Source organism: Brassica napus, chromosome A9 (genome assembly GCF_020379485.1).
Source record: "Brassica napus cultivar Da-Ae chromosome A9, Da-Ae, whole genome shotgun sequence".
In the NCBI taxonomy this organism is placed as follows: Eukaryota; Viridiplantae; Streptophyta; class Magnoliopsida; order Brassicales; family Brassicaceae; genus Brassica; species Brassica napus.
The window spans coordinates 29,742,200-29,760,450 of NC_063442.1; the positions used below are offsets into that span (position 1 = coordinate 29,742,200).

The window sequence follows — 18,251 nt, forward strand, 5'->3', positions numbered from 1 at the left end:
GGCCGAGCCGAAAGAAAGACTACTCAAGCCACCTGATTCCAGCGAATCATGCCCAGTGTCCCACCACCTTATCTAATTACCTAATGCAAAATGACAAATCCTATACAACCATGTGGATGATTTGGTTATATGTAGTTATAAAAATATTACTGTATTTAATCTGTATAATTTTTTATGTAGTCTGATGTATCTGTAGAAATCAAATGAAAAAAATATATTCCTATAACAAATCTTTTTTTCTATAACTCAGTAAATAATATTTTTGAAGATATGGCTTCTACAACAATTTCTTTATATTTCTCTATTTTGTTTTTTTGTCATCATATTTCTCTATTTAGTTTTAAAAAAAAACTAAATAAATCATGGTTGGTAAATTTTAGGGCTGTAGAAATTAACTAAAGCTATATACACTAAAAGAAAACCATTATATTGAACTAAATATGATAAAATTATTTTAAATTGATAAGTTAATATATTTTATTTTCATAAATATAAAATATTTTATGCTAAAATATAATATGTTGGTAGAACAGTTTAACATCAGTAAACTATATAATGCATGTATAAAAATTAACTTATCTTAAAATTGTATATATACAGTAATTAATTATCTAAAATATATAAACATAAAAAATTGCTTTCTTTGAATTACGGATCAGGATCATAATAAATTAATTACAAAATAATTTTTGAATATGTTTATATCGTGCATAAAAAATTTGGTTTTATAATCAAACACAAAATCAATATGAAAAATATATAATAAAAAGCAATATATATATATGTGATGATTTGAAATAATTAATTTACAGCAACAAAATTTAAAATTATTGTATTTTAAAAAAATGTATACATATTCAAATATATAAATAACCTAAAAAATATATACTCCCTCCGTTCCTTAATATTATATATTCTAGGAAAAATAATTGTTTTAGAAAGATCCATTTTTTACATTTTCAATACATGTTTTATTACCTAATTGCAAATTTCAAAAAACTTAATTGCACTTACTGAATTTTTATTGGTTTAAAATTATGGAACAAAGATAAAAACAGAAAATTATACAAATTTAATGTGTTTTATTAAAATGAGTAAAAAAACTAGGATATGTAACGTTAAGAAACAGAGAGAGTACTAATTATATTTTTTTTTTTTTTTTTTTTTTTTTGTCGACAACATTACAGACTCATATTGACCCTGTAAACCACACTGGTAGATGTTGATCCATGTGAACGACGAAAGACGTTTGTGTCCTGACACTGCGTGCTAGGTTATCCGCCTTTGTATTTTGCGTTCTTGGCACATGAATAATCTCTGATCGTATGAAACTCTCTTTCAGACTCTTGATATCTTCCAAATAACTTGCAAAAGCAGGCCATTCTTCTGGTGCTGAAACCATCTTCACCAATTGAGAACAATCCGTTGCAAACGTAACCTGAAATTGTCGTAAGTTTCTCATACATTCCATAGCCCATAGTAGCGCTTCCATCTCTGCATGTAATGGTGTTAGAGATGCCCGTACATTCCTTGCTCCCATCAACCCCTCAAATCCTTCTAATGTACTGAACCAACCCTGACCAGAGAAAATATCACCCTCTTTCCATGATCCATCTGTAAAACACCATCGTCCGGAAATTGACGGAAGGGACGTAACCTGTATCTGAGTTTCCATTTTCTGTTCATTCAAAACTTGTGCCTCTGCCCAGAGTATAGATTCCGTTTCTGCCAGTTTTAGAGTATCCTTAGGATCCATATCCAAATTGCTAAAAACCTTATTGTTTCTTCCTTTCCAAATATACCATAGTATCCAAGCAAACTGATGATCCTCCATCTGTGGAACAACCCTCCAAAAAAGATGATCCATATTCGTAAAAAGAGAACTCGTTGGGAAAATGACTGGATTTGTTGGTATCTTTGAAAGAGCCCAAACCTGAAGTGCTGGAGGACATTCGAAAAATACATGGTTAATCGACTCCTCCTCCGCTCCACATCTTGCACAACAAATCTCACCTTGCATCCCTCGCGCCTTCAGATTCTTCTTAACTGCTACACACCCTGATACCAATTGCCAAAGAAAATGTTTTATTTTTGGTGGACACCGGATTTTCCAACAAAAAGCCTTCAGAGCATCAACTGTTGGTCCCATCAATAATGGTGGTCGTTCCCTATCCGGGTAGATCCGCTCTACTTGGTAGCCTGATTTAACCGTAAATCTTCCATTGTTTGTGAAATGCCATCCTTCCCTATCGACCATCTGATTTCTGCTCAGTGGTATACTTTCTATAATTTTCACATCCTGTGGATCTACCAAATCCCGTAGGGCCTGCGAATTCCATTTTCGCGAAATGGGATCAATAAGTGATTCCACTGTAAGATCTGGATACAAATTGTGTTGATTTTTGTTGGCTGGTCTCGGGCGAGTGGTTGGGAGCCAGGGATCATTCCATACAGATATAGAAGAACCTGTTCCCACCCGTTTGATTAGTCCTTTGCTTACCAGAGATCTAGCAGATACTATACTCCTCCAGCCATATGACGGAGAGTATGAACGGATCGGTTCAAGAGGTGAGGCATGCCTATAATACCTCCCCTTGAAAACTCGAGAGAATAAAGTGTTTGGCTTTTCTATCAGCCTCCATAACTGCTTACCAAGCATTGCAGTATTGAAATCAGTTATATCCTTAAAACCTAAACCCCCATCTTCCTTACTGACGCATACTTTGTCCCATGATTTCCAATGCAGTCCTCGTGAACTACCTCCAGGACTCCACCAGAATTGTGCTACAGCACCCGTCAACCTTTTTGTGGTTGCCTTAGGTAAGCGATAACACGACATCGTATGGTTCGGCAATGCCGTAATCACTGATTTAATAATCACTTCCTTTCCTCCTTTTGTAAAAAACTTAAAAGTCCAACCATTGACCCTACTATTTAGACGATCCTGCACAAAGCCGAAAACTTGAATCTTCGAGCCTCCAAGATTCTCTGGTAATCCTAGATAAGATCCCATTCCCCCCAAATTCTGAATACCCAAAATATCTCTTAACTCCTGCCTGGTCGATTCCTCAATCTTATGACCAAATTGAATCGAAGACTTTTCAAAATTTATCAGTTGCCCCGAAACCATCTCATACTCTTTTAAAATCCTGAGAATAGTGTGACATTCCTCCTTTTGAGCTTTGCAGAAGAACAAACTATCATCCGCAAAAAAAAGATGTGAAATCGATGGACATGCTCTGGCTACCTTAATTCCTGTTAATTGTTTCCCTCTCTCCGCCTTCCTGATATTTGCAATCAAAGCCTCAGTACACAAGATAAATAAATAAGGAGACAATGGATCTCCTTGTCGTAAACCTCTTTGTGGAACAATGAGCCCTCGTGGTTGTCCATTTAGAAGAACCCTATATTGAACCGAGGATATGCACTCCATCATTAATTTAATCCAATGCTGATGAAAACCCATCTTCTGTAATAAAGCTTTAATAAATTCCCATTCTATCCTATCGTACGCTTTACTCATATCCGTTTTAACTGCCATATACTTTCCTTGACACGCTTTATTTGTTCTTAATCCATGAAACATTTCCTGAGCTATAAGAATATTATCAGAGATCAAACGCCCTGCCACAAATGCCGATTGCGTCTCCGAGACGAGAGAGGGTAAATAGATTTTCAACCGTTGACACAAAACCTTCGATATTATTTTATAGCCCACATTACATAAACTGATTGGTCGCAACTCCGTCATCCTTGTAGGCCTTTCTGTCTTTGGAATCATACATATATTAGTAATGTTTAACCGTGCGTCCATCTCTCCCGAGACCAGAAAATTATTCACCATCTCTAGTAAATCATTCTTAATAATATGCCACGAATGTTGAAAGAAAAGAGCGGTCATGCCATCTGGTCCTGGTGCTTTCTCTGGATGCATCATAAAAAGAGCCTCTCTGACCTCATTCTCAGTCGCCATTCTCAATAACCATTGATTTATCTGAGGAGTAATCCCCGGTGTTATTTCCGAGAGAAAATCGTCAAACTCCGATGGAGATGTAGTACAAAAGAGTTCTTCAAAATAGTCTACTGCTATTTTTTCTACTCCATTATCCTCAGTGATCCAATTTCCGGCTGCATCATGAAGTCCTACAATCCTATTACGTACCCTTCGTTGCTTAGTCAATGCGTGGTAAAATTTTGTATTAAGATCCCCAGATGAATACCACATATTCCTACTTTTTTGGTGCCAATACTCCTCTTCATCCTTATATGCCTCTTGTAGCTTCCTGGATACTTCCAGTATGTCCTCTTGAGACCTAGTATCATCAGTTTGTACTTCTTCAAGGGCCTTTTGCAAATCTGCAATTTTTTCCTTTCCATAAGGTGGATTATTTTTCCGCCATTTTGCTATTTGATGACGACAATTACTAATCTTTTCCACTATACCATTTCTGGTGCCTTCCCTATTTTTCGACCAACCCATTGTAATTGATTCCATAAGACCATCTTGGCCAACCCATCTCTTATCGAATCTAAATTGGCCTTTTCTCCGTATAACTTTATCATCGAGAAAAGCCACCAGAGGTCGATGATCAGATGCCACCATCTTTAAATATTCCGTATGAGAACATGGGAATAAAGTATGCCATTCCTCGTTTGCTAGTGCACGGTCTAGGCGGCATCTTACCATTACTGCCCCTTTTCCTTTACCTCTTCTCCCTTGCCATGACAATTTATTTCCCTTAGCCGGGAACTCCAGCAATCCACTATTCCTAATCATATTGTTAAAAGGGACAAATGAATCCGCACTCCTGAGAGATCCACCCTCTTTTTCATGATTTCCTGTAATCTCATTCAAATCGCCAATAAGGAACCACGGTTCCGATCTTGAAAGTCCATATCTAGTTAAGCGTTCCCACACTTGTTCCCTCAATTCTTTGACTGGATCCCCATACACAAAAGTCAAATAAACCGTTTTCCCCAGAGCCACTGCTTCCACGTCAATCATTCTATTACTTGAATATAAAACCTTAACCTGATAATCGTTATTATAGTAAAGCGCCAGTCCACCACTCCGACCTATTGGATCAACTGTGACTAAATTATCAAATCCAAAATGTGATTGATATTTTTGAACGAATTCAAAATCTTGTTTTGTTTCCGATAAAAATAAAAAATCCGGCTTATATTTATGCCATATCTCCCTTAAATAACTTGTTGTCCATTTACTTCCCATTCCTCTGCAATTCCAACTAAGTGCTCTCATTTTAAAAAATTATACAAAAGCTCTATAGAGCTATTTAATTTGGGTGTAAAGAGACCCTGAAATTTCCACCACCATACCATACAAAACAGCCAAAAACATGACACCAACAACTTCGTAACCATCACACTCTCCCAATCACCTGTTAATGCACTCCGCCAAGCTCTCCAACAACATGGGGAAACCGAAAACCAATACCATAGTGACCATTTAAAACGTATCACTCCCAATAAAAACTGCAGGTGTTGACCTCTCTTCCAACACGTATATAACCAAAGCCATTGAGTAAAAGACCAAATAAGGAAAAAATATATTGCCATGCTGATATTCGTTTGCACCATCTGTGTGAAAAAAATATTTTGAAAGTGACAAAACAAAACTCTTAGTCCCAGTGGGAACCCGTACCACACCATATAGATGAACCCAATATTCATTGCAAGGCACCAATCATTCATCCAATAATACATCTCCTCCATACGCTTACCTTTATTATGTAGAAATAAAGAAACCAAAACCCATAATTGATGTAGAGATAACGAAATAGCACCACTCCTCCACCCAAACACTTGCATCACCGTGAAACACCATTGTATATGTATTTGGATTAAGGAGACCAAACACATATACAGATCCATGACCAAACTAACCAACAATCCAGTAGCACTTCCAGAATTTTGAAAGAGTAGACATACTAAACCAGAAATGCACCATACGTACCAAACATAATACCATAAAACCAAAAAGCCAGTCATATTCCCATTCAAGATCTTATAGTTCGATCTTTCAAAGCTCAAACAAAGAACCAAATTCAAATAAAAACTAAAAACACCAACAATATAAATGCTCAAAGAGCTTATTAATGCAAATAAAATGAAAAAACCAGGAGACTCCAAATGCTCAAAGAACTGCTCTTCTGTAGCTCGTAAATCCATAGAACTCTAGGGTTTGGTCGAATGAGGTTTGGGTTTTGAGGTACCCTGCTCCTCCTGCTGCTTTGATCCTTCTCCATTACGGTTCACAGGTTTAGTGGACGTGCGCTTACGGTTGGATATGTAAGCTTGAACCATTCTTGCCTTTGTTGAACCTCCTGCAACCAAACTCGGCTTAATAAGACCCCTGCGCGCCCCCTTCTTCTTATCCTCCTCGCCCGCAGCAGCTTCCTTCTCTTCCATTCCACCCACTGTAATATCGTCCTCCTTGATGTCTCCCAGTGTATCGTCAATCTGATCATTACTTTCCTCGACCTCTCCATCTGTGAGATTCTGAAAGTTTTCCTCCCCACTAGCATTCTCCACGTCTTCTCCATCATCACCTTCGAGGTTAACCTGTTCATCCCCTAGCTCCATACTATCTTCCTCACCCTTATTATTCTCAGTTTCTAAAAACTCATTGACCACATCTAATCCATTCTCCTCACTTTCCAGAACCGAATTTACCTTTGGATCGTCTACCTGAGCCGCGTTTCCCTGCAACGGTATTGAAAGCGATAGTTCATCATCAAGACGCTGAGCTCTGTGATCCTGATGGGGAATCTCTCCCTCTTCCCGTGCATCCTCTGCTGCTCCAGTTCGTGGACTAGCACCACGTCGCACCCCCCTAGCAGCATTGAAGTTATTCACCGTGCCGTATCTTCTGGTTCGATCACCCCGATCGCCCCTGTACCTATAGCCTCCATCGTCACCTCTTTGATTGTTGCGGTGGCCCTGATTCCGAAAATTTCCTCTCTCAGGTACCTTCACCCATTTGGACTCCTGCTCCTCATACATCTTCCCTTTTCCCTTTCCATAGAAATCTCTATGATCCTTGCCTTTTACTTGTTGTTCCCCCTCTCCATTTATGACCACACCTTTGTAACTCCTAGCTCTATCTTCTTGTCTGGCTAGAGGCAACTCCCTAATCTCCTTCTTCTTCGGTGGACTCTTTGCCGTTAGTGGACACTGCTCCTTATCATGAGAAAGGCTGAAACATGTTCCGCAGTATCCAAATAACTTCTCGTACTTAAGTGATATTAGAGCCTCATCTCCTCCATGGAACTCCCCACCAACAAAGTCCACGGTCGTGTCAAAACACAACTCCTTGCGGCCATCCACAACCACTTTGATTTTACCATAATCAAGATCAACCTCCACCGTTTCTCCTAACGCCTCCCCAATGCTTTGAAAAGTTGCTACGTCCCAAAACTCCAGAGGGACACCCAATACCTTGATCCAAAATGGTATCTCCGAAGGGAAATCCCGTGGCATCTTTGGCTGCCACCGAGCCAATGCGATCATCCAGTAGTCGAAGTGGTAGGGCTGCATCTTCAGTACTGCCTCAATATCTTCCTCCTCCACAAAATCAAACTGGAAGCGTCCAAACCCCAAGTCAGTACCAGCCACACGATCCTCCACCTTCCAAATCTTTGGCAACATCACCAGGAGAGCATTTATATCCTGCCCCGCCGGATTCATGCACCTGCCAATGAGAGTTTTGTCATACTGCTTGATGAGGCTAGTATTATCAAAATGTGGAACCGAAATTTTCAATCTCTTACGAGCTCCCTCAACACCTTTCATCTCTCCGGATTTTCCAATCAGTTGGCTCTGCGCCATCAAAACCAAAAGAACAATAACACCAATAAATTTGAGTTTTATGAAATAATGAAAGATAGCAAGAACGATTTGCCATTCCTTTACTCCTTCCCTGTTTTTATAGTAACCCAGTAACTCCACATCTCCACGCCATAAAGGTAAATCCAATCGTGTCTGATTGATTCTGCAAATCAAATCACTTGAACCGAGATCCTGAGAGACCTTAATATGCATCAGAAACTCAATCGAAACCTTCCTATCCCGAGAAAAATAAGATCTCTTAGAATCTTCCATAATCCCCAAATCAACCCAATCCCATTTCGAATTAAAAACCTCAGAGAAAATACCGTGAAAATCCTTTCCTAGAAATCTGAAACAGATTCCCGATCGATCCTCTGTGACAACCCAATATCCTTTGATTCCTAACTTTCCTTGTCGGAAATTTCCTCGAAGATCTGACAGATCTTTTCTTTCGGGATCCTCCAATCTCTCCCATACCCCATGTAAGCCTTTAGAATCATGATAAACAGTCCAAATCCGAAGCCGCGTAACCCATTGTAACTCCATATCCCATTGTCGAAGATCCATAAAAAACCTAGAACGCAGTCTCTGTCGCCATCGCCATCGCCATCCGTTACTTTTTTTTTTTAATTTTTTGGTTTCAAATTTGTATATAGAGTACTAATTATATATATATATATATATATATAAACTTGAAAATAAATACCCGCACGGTTGTGCGGGTCCAGATCTAGTTCATCTTATTTCTTTAACTGCTATCATTCCATTTGTTTGTATTCCATTTTTATTAATTCATCTCACTCCACATATTCCTATAAACTAAAACCAGTTACAGCCTAGGTACATCTCAACCAAGCACACTCTATAAATATATAAGTTTACAACTGATATTTCCTTTATTTCAAAATTATAAAAATTTCAGATTTCTTATATATTAAGAAAACAAATTAAAATTTAATTAGAAATATATCATTTCTATATAACTACTATAATAATTACAACCTAATAGTAATTCAATATATTTATTTTAAAGTATAAAATTTATCATTATTAACTTATAAAATATATTCAAAATTCAAATGATATATTTTTAACAATTTTGTGCACGATATTTTTGGAAGGGAGTAGTAAATATGCATGATTTTAGGGCCATATAAATACTGAATTTTAAAAGTTTCTTGAAAAATTGAAGAAATATAATGCAGAAAAGAAGTGCATGAATATCTCCGCAAGACTTTCTCTTTTGAACATTTGTCATCATTATTCTCAAGTTTTGTTTTTCTCCATCGTTCTCTTTATACCTTAAACAATTCAGCATTGATTTTTAATTTACTTTACCGACAAATACAACACATCTTTACGCTTAAGAGCATCTCCAAGGGAACTCTATTTTTTTCTCTATAATTTACACTAAAATAGAGTAACTCTATTATAGAGTTGGATTTGCTCCAATGGTTCACTCTATAATAGAGTGAAATATAGAGTATTCTTGTTTTTTCACTCTATATTTGGAGTAAAAAAATAAGATTACTCTATATTTCACTCTATTATAGAGTAACTCTATTATAGAGTGAACCATTGGAGCAAATCCAACTCTATAATAGAGTTACTCTATTTTAGAGTGAAATATAAAGAAAATTATAGTGTAGCATTGGAGATGGTCTAATAATAAACAAAAATAACTAAAAATGTGGATATATTAATAGGCAGAAGAAACCAGAGTCCAAATGGTCCAGGTGTGGAAGCCGAATCTCATTTTCAACGACTCTCCACTCTCTCCTATGCTTTCACACTCTCACTTCCTCTCTCTCTCTCTCTCTCAATCAATCTCCCCAAACTCTCCTCTCCTTCCTCTCTCTCTCAAGAACACTTAACTTCTTGTCTAAATGTCGGTGGGATCGCTTCTACTCTTGCTTCTCCTAATCTTGAACTTCAACGGCGAATTGAACGCTTTAAACGACGAAGGGTACGCTCTTTTAGCTCTCAAGCAATCAATCTCCAGAGATCCAGACGGGTCTTTAACCAACTGGGACTCAGAGAATCAAACCCCCTGTTCTTGGAACGGAGTCACGTGCGACGATCACAGCCTCGTCGTCTCTCTCAGCATCCCAAAGAAGAAACTTTCAGGTCACCTTCCTTCCTCTCTCGGCTCGCTCTCTAACCTCCGCCACTTAAACCTCAGAAGCAACGACCTCACCGGGTCCTTACCTCTCGAGCTCTTCCGCGCTCAGCGCCTCCAAAGTTTGGTCCTTTACGGAAACTCCTTATCCGGGCCGATCCCAAAAGAGGTCGGCGACCTCAAGCTCCTCCAAAGTTTAGATCTTTCGCGTAATGGGCTTGATGGGCCGCTCCCGGATTCGATTCTGGAGTGCAAGAGGCTTAGAAGCTTGGGTTTGAGCCAGAACAACCTCACCGGTTCTGTCCCTAGTGGGTTTGGTCGTGCTTTGGGTTTGTTGCAGAAGCTTGACCTTTCTTACAACAACTTTACCGGTCTCATTCCTGATGATCTTGGTAACTTGAGTAGGCTGCAAGGAACTCTTGATCTGTCTCACAACTCGTTTAGCGGCTCGATCCCGGCGAGCTTGGGGAGCTTGCCTGAGAAAGTGTACGTTGATCTAGCTCACAATAATCTGAGTGGACCGATCCCGCAAACCGGAGCTCTGGTTAACAGAGGACCAACAGCGTTCTTGGGGAACCCGAGGCTGTGTGGTCCTCCTTTGAAGGATCCTTGCTTGCCAGAAGACTCTCCAACATCTCACCCTTTTGTACCAGAAGGAGACTCCAAGAAAGGAGGTTTAAGCAAGTCTGTTGTTATTGCAATTGTTGTGTGTGACGTCATTGGAATCTGCATCGTTGGCTTTCTCTTCTCCTGCTGCTACTTAAAGCTCTGCTCGCGGCGCAACAACGTGGACGAGGAAGGCCACGTGTTGGAGAAAGAATGTAAAGAAAAGAAAGGAGGTTCCTCCTTTTGTTTCAGGAGAGACGGTTCAGAGTCGCCTTCTTCTGAGAATCTCGAGACGCAGCACGATCTTGTTCTGTTGGATAAACACATGGCGTTGGATTTGGATGAGCTGCTTAAGGCTTCGGCTTTCGTGCTTGGGAAAGGCGGGAACGGGATTGTGTATAAAGTTGTGCTGGAAGATGGAGTTACCGTTGCTGTTAGGAGATTGGGAGAAGGAGGATCGCAGAGATGTAAGGAGTTTCAGACGGAAGTGGAAGCTATTGGGAAGCTGAGGCATCCGAATATAGTTAGCCTTAAGGCTTATTATTGGTCTGTGGAGGAGAAGCTTCTCATCTATGACTACATTCCTAACGGAAGTCTTGCCAATGCACTCCACGGTAAGTATACATACCTTTATGACAATAAGTACTAGGCCTGCAGATTTTGTCCAAACCAGCCTAACGTAACTGAACCAAAAATTTTGGTTTTTTTGGTTCGGTTTGGTTTGGTAGGGTTTTGAAAAATGATTTCGTTTTGGTTCAGTTTTTTATTAGGTTTTCGGGTTCGGTTTTTGATTTGGTTTATGGTTTTTGGTTTGGTTCGATTTTGCATTTTTTTCTGAAAATAAAAATAACCAAAATTACCGAACTAACCAAAAATATCTGAAAATTTTCAGTTTTTAGATAATTATTCAGAATTTTAACCACAAACACAAAATCGGTTATTCTCATAAATAGAATTAAAAACCAAAATTAACCAAAAACCGAACGAATCGATTTTTATTGGTTCACTTCGGTGGGATTGTGGCCGTACCGAAATAACCAAAAATACATGAACCAAAATAATCGAACAAACCGAAACTACAGGCCTAGACAAAACTCACAGATCGTTTCTATGTGTTAGAACTGAGAACTCAACTTTTGCTTTTGTTTGGTTGCTAGGCAATCCAAGTATGGTGTCATTCAAGCCTCTGGCTTGGGACGTTCGGTTAAAGATAATGAGAGGAATCGCTAGAGGGTTGTTGTATCTTCACGAGTTTAGCCCCAAGAAGTACGTCCATGGATCTCTCAAACTCAGCAATATACTACTGGGACAAGACATGGAGCCTCACATCTCGGACTTTGGACTCATGCACCTCTCTAGCATCGCAGGAACGTTGGAAACAAACACAAATGACCATCCACCATCCAACAAGAGCGCCTCATCGATTGGTCCACTTGCAAACTTGAGCTCCTTCTACCAGGCTCCTGAAGCCATGAAGGCAACGGTGAAGCCGTCTCAGAAATGGGACGTGTACTCATTCGGAGTCATCTTGCTGGAGATGATAACGGGAAGGTTACCGATTGTTTTTGTTGGTAAGATGGAGATGGAGATAGTGAAGTGGATACAGATGTGTATCGATGAGAAGAAAGAGATGTCAGACATTTTGGATCCTTATTTGGTGCCTGAAGACACAGAGATTGAAGAAGAGGTCATTGCTGTGCTAAAGGTTGCAATGGCTTGTGTTAGTATTAGTCCCGAGAAACGACCAGCGATGAAGCATGTCGCTGATGCTTTGAACCAGATTTTCCTTCAGTGACTTTAGAACAATGTTGTTGCAAAGTTAAAAAAGTGTGAGTATATGTTTGAGGTAAATGTCTTGTTTTTGATTGTTTTTGTTCTTTATGTTATATCAAAGTCTTGTGTTATTTCAAAATAGAGTTTCCTTGTAACCACATGTATATATTTTGCTTAATCATGTTGGCTTCACATCCTTAGGTGTTGTGGTAAAACCATTGATGCATCGCCCTATAGCTATAGGGTAATAAGGTGGTTAAGTAACTTCATTGCGAGATACTACTTCTGCAACTGTTATAACTTATGCACTAGAAAACTATGATACTGCTCAGGAGACGACACCATGGCCAATGCTTTGAATTGATCATCAACATGATCATATATATCCAAGGATGTGCGTGCTCCAGATAGTGACTTTCCCCGTGCTAAGGTTTTATATAGTGAACTGAACACCACGACAACAATGGACAAAGCAAGAATCAATGTAATTTAAGTCTTAAGCATCATATATAAACACATAATCTCCTCTAATTCACCTAAACCCAAATGTTAAAAAGAAAATACACACTAATTTCCATGAAAACACAAATGCACGTATAGGAATCATAACAATGCCTGAATGCAAGTTTTAAAACTAAAATAAGCTAAAAATATGTAGGTAAAACCATAAAATACTACAAGACATCAAGTATGCACAACTAAAATCAACAGCCTTGTAAATTTGTAATTTTAATCTTTAAAGCTCTTTACTAAATCAAACTAACAATATAAGTGTTTATTGAGAATATGCTATTAACTTAGTTGTCTGTAAGTGTCAGTCATCGGATCAAGTCGGCTAAATAGGCAAATGAATTGTCCCAGCTTTAAATATATCTTTCAATTAATCACCAATGGGTTTCCAGAAAAAGAAACTGATGGGCACAATCTACCATTAATAACTTTCTAAATTTGGAAATCATAATTGTGTTTCTCCACCTCCTCTTGTTCCTTTCTTCATTCCATGTGTTTCTCTATCTTTTCTCTTTTGTTCTGTCCCACTAAACTTATCTTCAAACAAGAGGCTGTGTGATTGTGTTATTTACAAATATTTAAAAAGTTTTGTAAACCAATTATGCAGAATTTGAGAAGGAATAGTCCCCAAAGAGACACGTATCTTTTTGAGTATCTTCATACGACTTGCTGACTACGTAGATTCCTCTGGTACCATACTGCCATGATTGATTGATTTTACATACGTCAAAATTACATGCGTGAACCTTTATACAATTTGTAAATCATGTCCCTTATTACTTACATAATTACTGAAGTTTAGATAATTATTTTTGTTCATCTGACCATTAAGTTCCGAGTTTTTGTTGTATAGTCTCTCTAGACTTGAACTAACCCGGGCCAGTTTTTGATAATATTTGTGGCTAGTTGATGTCCTTTTCTTCTAAACTCTAATATCCATTTGTAGATCTAGTTTTGGATATAGCTTTACTGTTTCAATCAAAAAGTCATCGACTATTATAATGAATGAGACTACAACAAAACTATATTTTTTATTAATTAATTGAGTAATTTATTTATCGATATATTAATTGAACCAAAAACTAAATTTGGGATTATAAAATTATATTATTTTATAGAGACTTTTAGTGTATATTAATTTATAGAGTATTAATTTAAAGAGGTTACTAGATCTCGATCCGTGCAACCGCGCGGGTTTTTGTTTTCATTTATTTTTATATAAATATTTTGTTTTCAATTCTAAATTGGTATATATTATAATATGTGTCTATCAATTTTTAAAACATAATAAGTTTACGGTATATTTTTTCATTGAATAGATTGTTTTAAACTTTCACATGTATTTGTATCTTCTTCTATATATATTTTTTCGGATTATTATTTTACTATTAAAATTGTAACTATATATATAAAGATTAGTAAATATTGTTTTATTGTCATATTCAAATATATTGTAACATTTCACAAATTTAGAAATTTTTTTTTTTTAAATAAACTTTTCGCTTCATAGGTTTATATTATCGAGTAAATAATTAAATATTTAGTTTTTGTTTAATTTTTAAAATAAGCTATATAGTTTAAAATTTGTTTTCATTGGTTTACGATAGTAAAGATTAATCATTGTTAGATAATATGATTTTTTTTTATTTTAAAAAAACATCTTTACAGTTTTAAAAGTTAACATTGACAAATATTTAAATATTTAACATATGGAGGTATAGTATTACAACATTAAATTATATCTATTTAATTTATACTATCTATAAATACAATGGATCATCTATTCTTTAAATCCAGTTATTGATAGTCCAATAAAAATTTCTGGTAGACCCAAAATTTAAAAGATAAGATTAGAGATTAAATGTAACATGACGTTCTAGGAATAGGTCTATTAGGTCCATTTTTAAAAAAAAATCACACATGAATCAAGGTTATGACTTCTGTTTTAATATATAAGATACTGTATTTGTGTTTTAAAATTTTAAATTCAATAATACTCAAAAATAATAAAAGGGACAAAAAGAATACGCAAAAACATCAAAAACTTAATTCTTTTTTTATTATTCTTACTACTAAAAGAAAAGAATTCTTAAAAAAATTTACTTATTAAAGGTTGTTAGACCCGTTAATTAACTAGCAATAGATTTGGTCTTACAATAATATTTGACTAACAATATGTAAGCTAAAATTTCTCTAACAATAATTGATTACACCACTTTTTTTTGAGCATGACAAAGTTATACAACAAATAAACTTGTATTTATTAGACCATATCACATGACAATGATATACACAAATATAGTTTTTATACTTTATTATACTCTTTTCAAAACATACAATATAGTTTATATACTTTATTACACTCTTTCCTAAACATCTATATAGTTCCAAATATTTACAAAATCAAATTTAATACAAACACTTTAACAAACCATATGTAAAAAATAAAACTATATATTTTACGTTAAATTATTTTTATAGTTTAAAATAAAATTTGTAATTTAATATAATATTAAAAATTATTTAAAAAAAATTACAAATCTATACTACTAAATTAGCCAAAATCAACCAAGTAAATCTTAAGTCTCACAAGTTCAATAAATGTAACTCTTATAAAATGCACACAAAATATAATGTGGGAGAGTAGTATGGGCATCGGGTCTTCTGGTTGAGTACCGATCGGTTCTTTTTGGTCTAAGTTTTTTGGATTCTAAACATTTAGGTATTTAAAATTTTCTGGTTCGGATACGGGTCGATTTTTTTGGGATCAAGGTCCACAATTCAAATACCTACAAAATACCTATAATTTTTAGGTACGTAACGAACCAAATTGGTTTGGAGTTTTTAGGACTCGAAAAATATTCGAAGTACCCAAAAATTAAAAAAATACTGAAACCCAAAAAATATCCGAAAACACAAATAAATTCCTGAAAAATATTTCAATTCCCAAAAAACCCAAAGTTTACGATAAATATGACATGAGGAACCTAAAATACCTAAAAAACATTTCTTTATACCCAAAATATTTTTTTATTTGAATTTTACCCGAAACTATAATCAGAACTCTGGATCCGAAACTTAAAAAATTATTCATAATACTGAAAACACATTCAAAATACCAAATACATATCTGAAAAACTCAAATATACCTAATATACATAAAGCATTTAATATACTTTGAATACCCAACTGGGTCTCAGATAGGACCCGTAATCGAACAGAAACCGCAAGTCGACAAAAAAATCAAATATGTACTTTGCCCTAGATCCAAACCCAAACCACAACTATATTTCTTGGTTGATTTTGGTTTGGTTTTTCGGATCCGGTAAAATATCTAAGACTAAAAAGAGTTATATAAAAGTGTACATACAAAATCTTATATATACAAATTCACAAATTATATAATTTTAAACAAGTGCCCTTCTTCGATATAATGACATTGTAACAGGATAATGTACGCCAATTCTAAAATACTGATTCGCAAATTTTGTTTATAATCCAAAGAAAAACCCGCACTTTCGAAGCGCGGATCAAATCTAGTTTTCCTTATAGATAAACACGATATCTTAACATGTAATGCTGTAGACATAAATATAAACCCGGAAAAGAAAATCCAACAAGCCTATATTTACAGACTATTTACATGTAGCCTTCCTGCCTTAGTCTCTCTTGACTAAAACATTGAGAATCTTCAAATGTGTTTGGAGAAATTACATTGTTTTATTTTATTATGTATATCAATGTTTAATAATTCCAAATGCACCAACACTTAACTATTCTAGGGGTTGAATAAATCAATGATTTTAAGAATTTTCATTGTTCAAGTTCGGTGTGTGCTATCTATATGTATAAAACAAAGTACGAACATTATCCAATACCACGAGTCTATAAATCCTCCACAACCATTGAATCCCCTTGCACTTCTCAGAAAACCCTCTCTCTTAATTAGTCTTTATCTCATCTCTATCTCTATCTCCCTCTAATATATACACACAACTAAATAAAGCTTAGGAACTGAAATATATCTAATCATAAAAGGAATGAAGAAGAGGTGTAATGAAAATGAAGAAGGTGTAGAGCAGAGAAAAGGGCCTTGGACGCTTGAGGAAGACACTATTCTCACCAATTACATTTCCCATAACGGTGAAGGCCGATGGAATGTACTCGCTAAATCTTCTGGTAATATTCTTGTTCTTTTACATTTTCTTGTTTTTCCAGAAAAAAATGTAAAATTGCACTTCATGTGTGCATGATACTTAGTTATTCTAGAATCAATATGTAGTTTATTGCCACTTCATATCATACGCAGTTTGCATTGAAAATTGATCTCTTTCTTACAAAAAAAAAAACAGGGCTAAAGAGAAAAGGAAAAAGTTGCAGATTACGATGGTTAAATTACCTCAAACCCGACATAAAGCGAGGGAATCTCACTCCTCAAGAACAACTCTTAATCCTCGAACTCCATTGTCAATGGGGTAATAGGTATGTTCTAATGTATTAGTTTTGTAGACTTTTATTCTTTGATGATATGATGTTTTGGTTAAAAATTTACACAATATATATATATATACACATACCTTTTACTTATAAACAACATGTTAATCTAATATGTTAACATGGTTTTTAGGTGGTCCAAAATTGCGCAGTATTTACCGGGAAGAACGGACAACGAGATCAAAAACTATTGGAGAACTAGAGTTCAGAAACAAGCACGCCAGCTCAACATCGATTCCAGCAGCCACCAGTTCTTGGAAGCTGTACGTAGCTTCTGGGTTCCAAGATTAATACACAAGATGAAAGATAACTCAAACACCAACACTAAAACTCCTCATCCGGATTCACTTGGACCCGTCTCTCACGATTCAGGTTTCAACATGGGTTGTTCCACTTCCATGTCTCAAGAACTCACCGAAATGTCACAATTCATTGATTTATCTGATCTTGAAACCACAAACTTAATGTCCTTGAAAGGATCACGAGGGAGTAGTAATCAATGTGTGAGTGAAGAATATTATAGTTCCCTCCCTTGCCTGGAGGAAGAGTACATGGTGCCCACCATGGGCAACTCGGACATTTTACCATTTAAGGATTGTCACGTAGCCGATTCGAGTTACGAGGAGGATGTGACACAAGATCCAATGTGGAACATGGATGATATTTGGCAGTTTGAGGAGTACGCACACTTTAACTAGGATGTGGAGCCAGTGGATAAAGATGGTCTTACGACCTTAAATTAAAATTATAATTACCAAGAAAACTTTCAATATGTTAAAGGAGAGTTTTTAAGTATTGTATCATCTTTCTTATATTTTTTTGGCTTGTTAAAGCTTATAGTTAAATTATGAAGTAATTGAAATAAATATAGAAATCAACAACTTCAAACTCTCAAACA

General features: G+C 36.1%; 2 protein-coding genes across 2 annotated transcripts; both read left to right on the forward strand.

The window, feature by feature from the left end:
• Positions 1-9,533: 9,533 nt before the first annotated feature.
• On the forward strand, positions 9,534-12,545 carry LOC106367478 (receptor protein kinase-like protein ZAR1). The gene is made up of 2 exons (XM_013807262.3): positions 9,534-11,190; positions 11,734-12,545. Exons 1-2 carry the CDS (start codon positions 9,738-9,740, stop codon positions 12,369-12,371), a joined length of 2,091 nt encoding a protein of 696 aa, XP_013662716.1. The 5' UTR covers positions 9,534-9,737; the 3' UTR covers positions 12,372-12,545.
• A 4,033-nt stretch (positions 12,546-16,578) lies between these two features.
• On the forward strand, positions 16,579-18,234 carry LOC106364750 (transcription factor MYB62-like). The gene is made up of 3 exons (XM_013804268.3): positions 16,579-17,038; positions 17,212-17,341; positions 17,487-18,234. The coding sequence occupies exons 1-3, from the start codon at positions 16,900-16,902 to the stop codon at positions 18,049-18,051; spliced, it is 834 nt and encodes a 277-aa protein (XP_013659722.1). The 5' UTR covers positions 16,579-16,899; the 3' UTR covers positions 18,052-18,234.
• Positions 18,235-18,251: the final 17 nt, after the last annotated feature.

Coding starts and splice junctions, on each gene's coding strand:
- LOC106367478 (XM_013807262.3), top strand. CDS start 9,738: ATGTCGGTGGGATCGCTTCTACTCTTGCTTCTCCTAATCTTGAACTTC. Junction 11,191..11,733: donor TCTTGCCAATGCACTCCACG/GTAAGTATACAT, acceptor TTTGGTTGCTAG/GCAATCCAAGTATGGTGTCA.
- LOC106364750 (XM_013804268.3), top strand. CDS start 16,900: ATGAAGAAGAGGTGTAATGAAAATGAAGAAGGTGTAGAGCAGAGAAAA. Junction 17,039..17,211: donor TGTACTCGCTAAATCTTCTG/GTAATATTCTTG, acceptor AAAAAAAAACAG/GGCTAAAGAGAAAAGGAAAA. Junction 17,342..17,486: donor CATTGTCAATGGGGTAATAG/GTATGTTCTAAT, acceptor CATGGTTTTTAG/GTGGTCCAAAATTGCGCAGT.